General features: G+C 50.8%; 1 protein-coding gene across 7 annotated transcripts in view; it reads left to right on the forward strand.

The window, feature by feature from the left end:
- clcn2b (chloride channel, voltage-sensitive 2b) overlaps positions 1-13914 on the forward strand; it is a 119111-nt gene that overhangs the window by 46161 nt on the left and 59036 nt on the right. For all 7 annotated transcript variants that reach the window (XM_060075545.1, XM_060075546.1, XM_060075548.1 and 4 more), the window contains 4 exons: positions 5996-6127; positions 7459-7587; positions 9814-9947; positions 12937-13014. In XM_060075545.1, coding sequence (XP_059931528.1) covers positions 5996-6127; positions 7459-7587; positions 9814-9947; positions 12937-13014 — 473 coding nt within the window. The remainder of the gene's footprint in view (positions 1-5995; positions 6128-7458; positions 7588-9813; positions 9948-12936; positions 13015-13914) is intronic.

Here is a 13914-nt window from a genome sequence, read left to right on the forward strand (position 1 = left end):
AACGCCCTCCGGGACGCTATGGAAGCCTTTAAGAATCTCGCTACACGAGTCACACAGATGGGCTCACAATTGGACTTGCTGGCCCCCCCCGCCACATCGCCTCCACTGCCTGCGGCGCCTCCGCCTGCCCCCACTCTCTCGCCACACCTGCCACGGGCTCGTGAGCCTCTCATTCCTGCCCCTGAGCGCTACGCGGGGGACATGGGTACGTGCCGAGCCTTTCTGATCCAGTGCTCCTTAGTTTTCAGTCAGCAGCCCCTCAGCTACCCCACTGAAAGAGCTAAGATCGCTTTCGTTATTGGGTCACTTAAGGGCAATGCTTTAGCTTGGGCTTCAGCTTTATGGGAAAGTGATTCCCCAGTTAATGAAAGCTTTGACCTTTTTGTAGCTGAAATGAGGAAGGTTTTTGATCACCCAGTGGAGGGAGGGGACGTTGCCAAGCGGCTTATTTCCTTGCGTCAGGGCTCCCGTAGCGTAGCCGAGTTCTCAGTCGAGTTCAGGACCTATGCAGCCAGGTCGGGCTGGAACGACCAGTCCCTACGTGGGCTTTTTATTTCCGGTCTCTGTGAGTCAATTAAAGATGAGCTGGCTACTAGGGAGGAGGCCGACACTCTCGATTAATTAATCTCCTTTTCCATTCGGCTGGATAATCGCCTACGTGAGCGGTGTAGGGAGAGGACAGGCGGTTCCGTGCTCCCGGCACTCGCTGCTTCACGTTTTCCACACTTCCCGAGAGCTGCTCTCTCTGCCCCCGTGACACGTGCTGTCACTGAAGAGGAGCCCATGCAGCTGGGGCGCACTCGCCTCACCCAAGCGGAGCGGCTTCATCGGATTAGGACCGGAGTGTGTCTATACTGTGCCCTGCCCGGGCATCTCATCTCCACCTGTCCGTCACTGCCAAAAGACCGGGCTTAGCAGTGAGACTCGGGGCCCTGCTGAGCCACGCCCCCTCCGTCCCCGTTCCTCTCTCTTCACGCTCGCTGCTGGATGCCACTCTTCTGTCCCTCGGTCGTCCCCTTCCAGTATCGGTCCTTGTGGATTCGGGAGCAGATGAGAACTTCATCGACACCGGTTTCGCATCTCAGGTTGGCATCATTTTAGAACAGTTACCCTCTCCCCTAAATGCCAACGCCTTAGATGGCCGCCACCTGGCCCTTATTACTCATCGTACTAAGCCCCTTGAATTAATTGTTTCTGGTAATCACCATGAAACACTTCAGTTTCATGTCATCCGGTCTCCCCTCGTCCTGGGTCACCCCTGGCTCAAGCGGCACAACCCCCATTTCGACTGGTCTTCTGGCAAGGTGGTGAATTGGAGCACTTTCTGTCATTCCACCTGCCTTCAGTCTGCCCTGTCTCCAGCAGAGGGAGGTGATCCTCACCCCATGTACCCCCCGACCTCTCCTTGGTTCCTCCAACCTATCATGACCTAGGAGAGGTGTTTAGCAAGTGTTGTGCGCTCACCCTGCCTCCTCATCGCCCCTATGACTGCCCCATTGATCTCCTCCCCGGCGCCCCTTTGCCCAGTAGTCGCCTGTATAACTTGTCCCGTCCTGAGAGGGAGGCCATGGAGAAGTACATCAAGGAGTCTCTTTCGGCCGGCATCATAAGACCCTCCTCTTCTCCTGTTGGTGCAGGTTTCTTTTTTGTCTCCAAGAAGGCCAAGTCTCTTCGTCCATGCATCGACTTCAGGGGACTCAACAACATCACAATCAAGAACAAGTATGCCCTACCCCTCATCAGTTCCGCATTCGAGCCACTGCAGGGCGCTACAGTCTTCTCGAAATTGGACCTACGCAATGCCTACCATCTGGTGCGTATCCGTGAAGGGGATGAGTGGAAGACTGCTTTTAACACCCCCCTCGGCCACATTGAATACCTTGTCATGCCCTTCGGTCTCACTAATGCCCCTGCCGTGTTCCAGAACCTTGTAAACAACGTCCTCCGGGACTTTCTGAACCGCTCAGTTTTTGTCTATAGAGACGACATACTTATTTTTTCTCGCAACCAGGAGGAGCACTGCCAGCATGTCCGACAAGTTCTTCAGCGGCTGTTGGAGAACAAACTATATGTGAAGGCCGAGAAGTGCGAGTTCAGTGTCTCCTCTGTATCCTTCCTTGGGTTCATCATAGAGAGCGGACAAGTGAGGACCTGTCCTGAGAAGGTCAGTGCTGTGACAGACTGGCCCATTCCAAATTCTCGCAAGAAACTGCAGCAGTTTCTTGGGTTTGCAAATTTCTACCGGAGGTTCATCCGTAATTACAGCAGGGTTGCAGCCCCTCTCACTCGTCTCACCTCTCCTGCCCTCCCTTTTGCCTGGACACCTGGGGCGGAGACTGCCTTCTCTGACCTCAAAATACTTTTCTCGTCGGCCCCCATTCTCATCCAACCTGACCCCTCCAGGCAATTCATCGTGGAGGTTGATGCGTCTGACATGGGGGTGGGGGCGGTCCTGTCCCAGCGCTCTGCCTCTGACGAGAAGATTCACCCCTGCGCGTTCTTCTCTCGCCGGCTTGTACCTGCGGAGCGCAACTATGATGTGGGTAACAGAGAGCTGCTGGCTGTGAAACTGGCGTTGGAGGAATGGCGACATTGGCTTGAGGGGGCAGAACAACCGTTCGTGGTTTGGACCGACCACAAGAACTTGTCCTGCATCCAGACAGCGAAGCGCCTGAATTCCCGCCAAGCCCGTTGGTCCCTGTTTTTTGGGCGCTTTAATTTCACCCTCACCTACCGTCCTGATTCCCGTAACGTCAAACCTGACGCCCTCTCTCGTCAGTTCAACACTGAGAACGCACCGGCCCTCCCTGACACTATCCTCTCTCCTTCCTGCGTCAAGATTGCTGCCGTCACCTGGGAGATCGAGTCCCTCATCCGGGAGGCCCAAGTCACTGAACCAGATCCGGGTAACGGTCCTCCTAACCGTCTCTTCGTCCCCAGTACGGTTCGCTCCCAAGTCCTGGTGTGGGCCCACACATCGCGCTTTGCCTGTCATCCTGGTGTGGTCCGCATCCTGTCCCTCCTGAAGAGGAACTTTTGGTGGCCAGCGATGGACGCTGACACCCGGGCGTTCGTGCTTGCCTGCACGGTTTGTGCTCGGGCCAAGTCTTCCAATCAAGCTCCTGCTGGTTTGTTACGTCCCCTTCCTGTTCCTTTTCGGCCCTGGTCCCACATCGGCCTTGACTTTGTGACTGGGCTTCCTCCTTCTAAGGGCCACACTGTTATTCTAACTGTTGTTGACAGATTTTCGAAGGCAGTTCACTTCATTGCCCTTCCCAAGCTCCCAACTGCCACCGAGACTGCCCAGCTGCTTGTGCAGCATGTCGTCCGCCTCCACGGGATTCCCACTGACCTCGTCTCAGACCGTGGTCCCCAATTCATCTCCCAAGTTTGGAAGGCCTTCTGCCGTGCGCTTGGAGCCTCTGTCAGCCTGTCTTCAGGATACCAACCACAGACTAATGGGCAGGCTGAGAGAGCTAACCAGGACCTAGGGACCGCCCTTCGTTGTGTGGCTGCGCGCAACCCCTCTGCGTGGAGCGACCATCTCTCCTGGATCGAGTATGCCCACAATTCCATGGCCTGTGCGGCCACCGGCATGTCCCCATTCGAATGTTCCCTGGGGTACCAGCCACCCTTGTTTCCCGCCCAGGAGGATGACATCTCCGTCCCCTCGGTTCAACACCATCTCCGCCGTTGCCGCAAGATGTGGAAGGACGCACGCTCCGCTCTGCTGCGCTCCGCTGAGCAGAACCGGCGCATTGCCGACCGCCACCGGGCTCCTGCTCCTACCTATCGGGTGGGTCAACAGGTGTGGTTGTCCTCCAAGGATCTCCCCTTACAGACTGGCTCCAAGAAGTTAACCCCTCGTTTTGTTGGCCCTTTCCCTATTGTTTCGGTCATCAACCCCTCAGCTGTCACTCTCAAGCTGCCTCCAGCCATGCGCGTTCACCCCACCTTCCATGTCTCTCGCCTTAAGCCAGTCTCCGTCTGCCCCCTCCCCCCCCCGGCCGTTCCCCCCCCTCCTCCCCGTTTGATTGACGACCACCCTGCTTACACCGTCCGGCGGTTGCTGGACATTCGTCGTCGGGGCAGGGGGCATCAGTACCTCGTGGATTGGGAGGGTTATGGGCCAGAGGAAAGGAGCTGGGTTTCGCGGGGTCTCATCCTCGACCCCTCCCTCATCCGTGACTTCCATCAGGCTCACCCAGAGAGGCCTAGGCCGCCTAGAGGCGTCCGTTGAGGGGAGGGTACTGTTGTGGTCACAGCAGTTTGCTGTGTTTTTCCACCTCCTGGGTCTGCCACTCCTCCTGTCTGTCTCACTTCACACCTGGACCTGTTCTGCAATCATGCTCACCTGGTCTTCATCTCCAATCAACTCCACTTCATAAACCCTTGGATTCCCTGCTGTCGGTGCCAGATCGTACTACGCACTACTGTGGTAATGATACACGCCTGGCTTAGTTTTCGTGTTACTTCGCTCTCGCTCTCTCGTTCTCTTGTTGTTTTTGACCACAACTCAACTCTGTTTTCCTCTGCCTGCAGTTATCCGGACCCTTCGCTCCAGTTCGCCTGCCTCGCTCCTTCCCCGGCTACCTCATCCAATACCTGCCTCCCCGCCTCGTTCAATAAACCCTTTTTCCTTCAATTCAACTTCATCTCCGTCTGCTCTTGGGTTCAGCATCGTTAAACCATAACACCCGGATGTTGGCCCTGCTCTACGTGGATCCTGTCCCCGATGTTGGACCTGCTCTCCGTGCATCCTGTCCCGAATGGTTTCACAACCAGCTACTTGGAACACTTCCTAGGCTCAGCGTTAGCTCACCAGTTTCCTCCTGAATGAGCAGAGGCGTTCATCAGGTCGCTGTTATGGGCTCTGTCCATCGGGTCGCTGTTATGGGCTCTGTTCATCAGGTCTTTACCTGTTATGGGGTCTGTTCATCAGGTCTGTACCTGTTATGGGCTCTGTTCATCAGCTCGCTGTTATGGGCTCTGTTCATCAGCTCGCTGTTATGGGCTCTGTTCATCAGGTATTTACCTGTTATGGGCTCTATTCATCAGGTCTGTACCTGTTATGGGCTCTGTTCATCAGGTCGCTGTTATGGGCTCTATTCATCAGGTCTGTACCTGTTATGGGCTCTGTTCATCAGGTCGCTGTTATGGGCTCTGTTCATCAGGTCTGTACCTGTTATGGGCTCTGTTCATCAGGTCGCTGTTATGGGCTCTGTTCATCAGGTCGCTGTTATGGGCTCTGTTCATCAGGTCTGTACCTGTTATGGGCTCTGTTCACCAGGTCGCTGTTATGAGCTCTGTCCATCAGCACCACCACTCTGTTACAGGCTCGGTTCAGCACGTGGTAGAGAGGACAACACTTCAGAAGATATCTTTGCGGTCTCTTTCTGGTGGGAGGGGCAGGGAGTAAAGGTTGGCACTACGTGTTGCATCAGCGCTATACTGCATCGCTTTCAAGTGACACACAGGACGAGCTCCCAGGGTCGGCGTTGACAGCGTTGCCGTGTTTTTCTTCTGTTGACGAGTGCTGAAGCCCAACCTAGCACAGCGCTACCCTCGGCACGGGGACAGCTCGGACCCTCCAACCTGTAGATTCCAAACATTTTCTACTTCAATTTGACCTCTCCAAGTGGCCAATCATCTAACAGCTTTGTTTGAACAGTGGCTTTCTTCATATGCAAACCTTAATTATGCATGTTTGATGAGTTAACAGCGCTGAACTGTCAAGTGTTGGCTTGCTGTGTTCTGAATGCATCCCCCCCCCGCCCATATAACTGTCAAAGCAAATGTTAACGTGAGCCTTCCCTCAATGTTTAAACCTGTCCTTTTTTAACAGAGTTTGACGACTACTGTTGTACCCACCTCTTGACGCCTCCCTGCCTCAATTCCCTCCCTCCCTCCCCCCTCCTCCCGTCCTCCCTTCCTCTCTCCCTCCCTCCCTCCATCCTCCCTCCCCCATCCTACCTCCTCCCCTTTCTCCCTACAGTCTGCACGGTGCGCTGCCAGAAGTTCCTGATCTCGCGGGTGGGCGAGGATTGGATCTTCCTCATCCTCCTGGGGCTGCTGATGGCACTCGTTAGCTGGGCGGTGGACTTCTGCATCGCCATCTGCCTCCAAGGTGACCCAGGATGAGAGGAGTCATGTGCATTTGTATTGTGTACCCTCTAATGTATGTGGTCAGGATAGAAACTGCCTTGGTCACTGGGAGCAGTGGGATAAAGGGATTCAAAGGCATGTGACAGGTGATGGGAGACTGGAAATGGGGGATGGGCGTGTGATGGATCATTGAAGGGCCCAGACTAAAACCTGCAGACACTTTTCTATTGCAGCTATTAACTCCATTAAACTATATCTGAGCTGGAACTTCGACTCAACTAATGAAACACCCGTCCAAGTAAATCCCTGGAATCCTCCCTCATAAATGATTTATTCTGGTCAACTCTCCCACCAGACAACAGTAACTGTACTCTGGGGGTTGTAATGGAAAACCTTTCCTAGGGCAGGTTTACCCGGATCCAATAGAAACACATTTGCGTATTGTCCCCTCCCCGTTGAACACTTCATCAAATGATCTTCACTTCATGCATGACTAGCTAGCTGTGTGCCAGTGGGAAATGCAAACATGGAGCAGCACTGAGAGCACATCGGAGCAGTGATGTGGCTTTAGATGAGCTGCTTTGTGAGGAGTTAAGATGACACTCAGACACACTTCAGATGATCACACCACACTTCATGCTGTGTGTGTGTCCTTGTGTGTGTCTGCGTGCGTGTGTGTGTGTGCGTGTGTATGTGCGTTGCTATAGCTGCAGATGTTGCTGCTCACAGGTGAGTAATCTTAGATGAAAGTGCACATCAGCTTTGACACAGCGTTGTGTGTCTTTTACAAAGTGTGTGTGTGTGTGTGTGTGTGTTTGTGTGTGTGTGTGTGTGTGTGTGTTGAGCCAGAGCGAATGGCATTTTTTATAGAGAGAGAGTTTGATTTATGACAGTTATCCAGGCAAATCCTCTTCAAGCACACACACGCACACACGCACGCACGCACACACACACACACACACACACACAGACACACACACACACACACACACACACACACACACACACACACACACACACACACACACACACACACACACACACACACACACACACACACACAGGAAATCACTGCTTAGTTTCTCTGATATCCCCAGTCAGATATTTCTCCTTCCATGCGTGTCCGTGTTCCATGGTTATACACACGTCCTTCATCACATGTAGGTTGGTTGTGCGTGCTCACAAATCACAATGCTTTTCCTTATGCGTGTGTGTTTCTCTCCTTGTGCACTTTTCCATGTTTGTGTCTCCGTGTCTTTCTTTTTGTGAGTGTGTGAGTTTCCCTGTATGTGCATTTGTGTTTGTGTGTTTGTGTTTGTGTTTGTGTGTGTGCGTGCGTGTGTGTGTCCACAGCACAGAAGTGGATGTATGGCGGTCTGGACAGTAATGTGTTCCTGCAGTACCTGGCCTGGGTCACCTACCCTGTGGTGCTCATCACCTTCTCTGCTGGCTTCACCCAGATCCTTGCTCCGCAGGCCGTTGGTATGCTCACGATCACACACACACACACACACACACACACACACACACACACACACACACACACACACACACACACACACACACACACACACACACACACTCATGATGAAGCCTCTACTTTAGAGGAAGAACAACAGGTTAGCTTAAACAAACTCATGATGTAACCTCTACTTTAGAGGAAGAACAACAGGTTAGGGTCTCATGACGAGACCCTTAAGGTACGGCCACACTGAACGCGTTACGCGCGTTAGAGGCGTTGAAAATCTAAATTTTTGCATGAGGAACCATTGTTTTTGGCGCGTAGATGCGTTACACGCGCTAAAGCAGCGCGTTAGGCGCGTTACACGCGTTTTACGCACCTAAATAACGCGCCCAACGCACCAACGAGCGGAGTTCAAAATATTTTACTTTAGACTTGCATACGTGTGATGCTTAGCCGCGATAGCCAATCAGCGTTGAGCTTGACCCAATGTCACTGGCAGAGAGACGGAGGACTCTCAGAAGCAGAAAGAACATGGGTGACCAAGTCATCGTTTCAGTGTGTGCTGAAACGATGAGGAGGTGGTGAAACTCACCCAGCTGTGAGCGCCTACGGGGGACTTCATGCACTAGAGTTTAGATTCTCTGCCCGAGCCCGAGCCTGAGTCGACCCGCGGGCCGGGTCGGGCCGATATTTCCCACCACTATCCTCGGGCCGGGTCGTGCCGGGCCTTTGATCGAGTGTTTATGTTTTGTTTTTTTAAATCATTGCTTTATTGACTCAATCTCAGAAATTGTATAGGCCTTTATTACACAGGTCTTTTCAATGCCTTGGAACGCCCCGTTCACTTGCATGGGTAGTAGTCCGGTAACTTGTCAACCCCAGCGTCTTCCGTTGCTAGGCGACGTCAACGTCTTTGGCAGACTATTTCTCTACTAATCAACACTACGAATGCTGGTAACTAATAAATTGTAAAAAGACACACGATGTGAAGTTATTCAGAACGTCGCCGGTCATCATCAAAAATAAGCCCCTTCAGGGCGAAACAAGACACCGCCGCTGGGCGGGCTCATCTAGCTGCGTAGGGGCGTTAGGCGCGTTGAACCATTTTTGTGACACACAACCATTAAGCGTCAGGTTAGGCACGTTACACGCGTAATCTTACGCGCGTGACGCTTTCAGTGTGGTCGTACCTTTACTTTAGAGGACCACCAACAGGTTAGCTTAAACACACTCCTGATCAGGCCCTTGCTTTAGAGGAGCACCAACAGGTTAGCTTAAACACACTCATGATGAGGCCCTTACTTTAGAGGAGCACCAACAGGTTAGCTTAAACACACTCACCTGAGGCCCTTACTTTAGAGGAACACCAACAGGTTAGCTTAAACACACTCACCTGAGGCCCTTACTTTAGAGGAGCAACAGCAGGTTAGCTTAAACACACTCACCTGAGGCCCTTACTTTAGAGGAGCAACAGCAGGTTAGCTTAAACACACTCATGATGAGGCCCTTACTTTATGCCTTGTTTCAACCAAGCGGTGCGGCACGCTGCCGTGCGGTGGTGGTATGGTGCGGCGCGGCACGGTGCGGCTCAGTGACGCTAAATCTGGATTGCGGACCACAGCCGACAGTACCCTTATGGTACGGCAGGGTTTAAGCCGGATGGCAATAGTCGCGGCAGCTACGTAAGCATCGTGACATCATAGCAGCGCGACACAGTGTAGCCTGCTAATAAATTAAATGAAAAAGAAGAAAGCGACACATTAAACGAAGATGAAAAAATGGGGGACGTCCAAGACGATCATGGCTAGACATGGCTGTTGCAGCCCTTTACAACCCTGTCCAATCATGTCATTCGGCCCTAATGACATGATTGGACAGCCTACCTCTTTGTCTGCTAACCTACCCACCTACCTGTGAACACTCTGCCAATGCACTCATTGCGCATGACCAGAGACAAGGCTATTCAGATTGGGGAGTGTTTTTGGAGGGAGGCCTAAAGTGAGGGGTAGGATTTATTTTTGTTGGATACTTTCAAAATCTGTCTTCCTTCTTGTTTCTTTCTATTGCCGAACCTTAGCTTTGAAGCTGCACTGTTTTGATTGCGTTTTGTTTCCGAGTCTCATGGTTCTCATGCCATGACATTGAACAAAATGCATTAGAACAGTAAGACCTCTTTACTTGACTTGTGAGATGGAAACATGCAGAAAGGCTAGGTTTGTGTGGTGATGCTGAGCTTGTTGCAGGGTCCGGCATCCCGGAGATGAAGACCATCCTTCGGGGTGTAGTGCTGAAGGAATACCTCACGTTCAAGACCTTTGTGGCCAAAGTCATCGGCCTCACCTGTGCTTTGGGCAGTGGCATGCCCTTAGGCAAGGAGGTAATGCACACGCACACGCTTGCACGCATGCACACACACATACAGGCCAACTATTGGCCAACTCATTGTGCATGACCAGTCTTCTACAAGGCTATTCAGACCTATTGCTAGTCATGTGTTTTTGGGGAATGTTTTTGGAGGAAGGCCTAAAGTGAGGGGTAGGATTGGGCAACGGAGGCATTGCAATGATGTAAGCCAGGTCCCTGTCAGGCCCAAAGGACGATGCATTTCCACCGGCGTGGGGGAAAGTTTTTCTTTTTCTTTAATTAGTGGAAATTATTACCGCAATAAAATAATTATGCAAGAGACACTACCCGGTATTAAGAGCACTTATAGTAGATCAACAAAATTACACAGGAAAAAGATAGGGACGGGTATTTATATAATATTCTTACATTATTATTATATTATTATACTCATTATTAAATAATGCTGACATTTTATGGGAACTATTGGAAGATTTGTCTTAAAAAACGTGACATTGTATTAAAACATTTATTTATACAAAATATTATATCCGTCTTGTCTAAGGAATGCGTTTCAGAGCAAGTAGGACGATGCCTGATGGGCCAGCTGAACATTTGAAAATGCAACAATTAAATGCAACTACGCAATGTTCACAGTCGTCCATTGAAAGTGAAGGAGCTTTCAATTTGTGGGATTAAGTAAGGAATTCGGTGTGATCTCAGCCATACACATTGAAACATGTCCTCAAGATAATTAATAGGGAAAGTAAAACCAAAAACATGCACACACACACGCAAGGCCGGTGCTCGGCATAGGCGAGCTAGGCGACCGCCTAGGGCGACAAATGCGTTGGGGGGGCCCTCTGGTGGCCAGCTATTTGTTGCATAATAACTAAATCCGGCCGCCCCCCCCCCCCCCCCCCCCCCCCCCCCGCTCTGAAGACCTGTCCAGGGCGCAAGTTGATTTCGAGTCGCCTAGGGCGCCGAAACGGCCAGCGCCGGCTCTGCACACACACACACACACACACACACACACACACACACACACACACACACACACACACACACACTTATACTATTGAGGCCTCGACCTGCTGTGAGTCACCTGGCCCTTGAGCAAGCTGTTTTTGGCTTATAGCTCTGTCTATCTTGCACCCAGCACAATTTACTTTCTACACCGACGCATGTATCGTTGCTAGTTTGCCCCCGCTGCAGAGCTGATTCTCCCCCGCAGCAAACTCGCACCTATACACTTGCACCCTGAGAGGGGTGTCGGCGAAAAGCAGAGACGTGTCCCGGCGCAAATGATACATAGGGCTATTTTACAGATTGATTTTGCAATTGCGCCACTGACCGAAAAAATCCTGGTTTAAGTGCCCTAGCGGATAGCGCAATTGATGTTGCTATTTTGATGTGCCTAGGCAGGTCGGAATTGTAACATAAGCTTACACACACATAGGCTATACACAGCACAAACATGCAAACAATTAGCCTAATTTACATATTATGATGTCAAAGATTGTTCATATGCGTGAAACTGCATAGAAAAGCATGTGGATTGTGGAAAAAAAATATTCCATAGGGGCTGCATGAATGAACACTGTAGTAGGCTGTGCCAATGCATTGTCTCATTACCGCAGCCCACGGACATCCCAACAGCCAGGGGCAGCCGAGCACTGAAATGCCCCATTGCCAAGGGTGTTGTAATGAAATTGGAAAAGATCAGTGGCTCAGCCTGTAGCGACTCAAGATGGATGATAGATAGATCTATACAGGGAAGTAGAAACTGTTGAGCCAGCCGAGTGATTGGCTCTGCACAGCGGCTGAGAGACCTGGGATCAGATTTTCTCATTCAGATAGTTCGACAGAGTTTTCTTTTTGCCCGTGTTCGTGAATTATTGATGCTGCTTCTGGAGCCATTGCAGGCTCTGCAGATGGAGTGTGTGTGTGTGTGTGTGTGTGTGTGTGTGTGTGTGTGTGTGTGTGTGAGTGTGTGTGTGTGTGTGTGTGTGTGTGTGTGTGTGTAAGATCAATGAAGTCTTTTGGCTGAAATAAATCCCGTAGATATGCGACATTTCCATCAGACTGTATTGCCTGGAGAGAGAGACACACGCGCGCACACACACACCCCGAAGCCGTCCTGTTACTTACTGATTTGCTTTCCTGAATCATTGACTTTTGAGTTGAACAATGAGCTGTGCTGGTTGGAGCTGTTCGATGTTTAGTTTTCACACTGTCAGTCTCACAATGTTTCTCACACACACTGTTACTGACAGTCTGAGGACGTTTCACACACATTGTTACTGTCAGTCTCACAACGTTTCACACTGTTACAGACAGTCTCAGACCGTAACACACACTGTTACTGACAGTCTGAGGATGTTTCACACACATTGTTACTGTCAGTCTCACAACGTTTCACACACACTGTTACAGACAGTCTCAGACCGTAACACACACTGTTACTGACAGTCTGAGGACGTTTCACACACATTGTTACTGTCAGTCTCACAACGTTTCACACACACTGTTACAGACAGTCTCAGACCGTAACACACACTGTTACTGACAGTCTGTGGACGTTTCACACACATTGTTACTGTCAGTCTCACAACGTTTCACACACACTGTTACAGACAGTCTCAGACCGTAACACACACTGTTACTGACAGTCTGATGATGTTTCACAAACATTGTTACTGTCAGTCTCACAACATTTCACACACACTGTTACAGACAGTCTCAGACACTTACACATACTGTTAATGTCAGTCCCACAACATTTCTCACACACTATTACTGACTCAGTCTCACATTTCTTAAAACTCCTCTTCTGAAACCTCCATCTTTGATCCTCCAACGCACTATTGACTTAAATATGGGTTCCAAAAAGGGAAAGCATGCGTAACTTGGTCCCTGGTGTGTTCTTGTTCTGGAGCTGGGTAGCCCCAGAGGTTCTGCTGTAGCATTGTTGAACCTCTGACTCCAGATCATTACTGACTCCTCTGCCCCTCTCTCCTCAGGGTCCGTTTGTGCACATCGCCAGCCTGTGTGCAGCCCTCCTCAGCAGGTTCATGTCACTGTTTGGCGGAATCTATGAGGTAACTAACTCTCCATGATAGTGATAATATACAGTAATGTGCGGTCGCTCCTGCAGTGTGTGTGTGTGTCTGTGTGTGTGCGTGTGCGTGCAATGCGCGTGTGTGTGTGTGTTTGTGTGTGCGTGTTTCATTCTTCACTCTTTTTCTTTGTGTCTACGTATCCACCTTCTTGTGTGAGATCGTAAAGCCGGGCCTGCATCACCACGGCGATCAAAACCGAAACGAATGCACAGAGGGAGTTCATGTAGCACCCTGTTTTCTTACTATCTCTTCATCATTTCCTCTTTCTTTCCCTGCTCTCCCCTCTCTGGCTCTCATCCATTGGGATTGGGGGCATGGTTTTCATGAGCTGTGTATTAAAATGAGACCCACCGGCTCAGCCCGCGGGTTGTTAATCATTATTCCTAATTCCTATTATTCTGTCTGGCCTGCTCTAACTGCTTCACCTTCAACATTATCTCCATGTTTTTAATGTCGTCCTCAAATGTTTTTTATCACTGTGTGTTCTTGTTCTAACTTATTAGGTGCTTCCAAGGATCCTTCTATGCTCAACCAATCCAATTGTTTTTTTTACACTGCACATAGCACACAACATATTACAGCACTAAGTCAGACTCCCTCCTCCATCCTGCCTCTAAACTCTCTCAGCCTCCCTCCTCCATCCTGCCTCTAAACTCTCTCAGCCTCCCTCCTCCATCCTGCCTCTAGACTCTCTCAGCCTCCCTCCTCCATCCTGCCTCTAGACTCTCTCAGCCTCCCTCCTCTATCCTGCCTCATTATCTCTCTCAGCCTCCCTCCTCTATCCTGCCTCATTATCTCTCTCAGCCTCCCTCCTCCATCCTGCCTCTAAACTCTCTCAGCCTCCCTCCTCCATCCTGCCTCTAGACTCTCTCAGCCTCC

Source organism: Gadus macrocephalus, chromosome 16 (genome assembly GCF_031168955.1).
Source record: "Gadus macrocephalus chromosome 16, ASM3116895v1".
Classification (NCBI taxonomy): domain Eukaryota; kingdom Metazoa; phylum Chordata; class Actinopteri; order Gadiformes; family Gadidae; genus Gadus; species Gadus macrocephalus.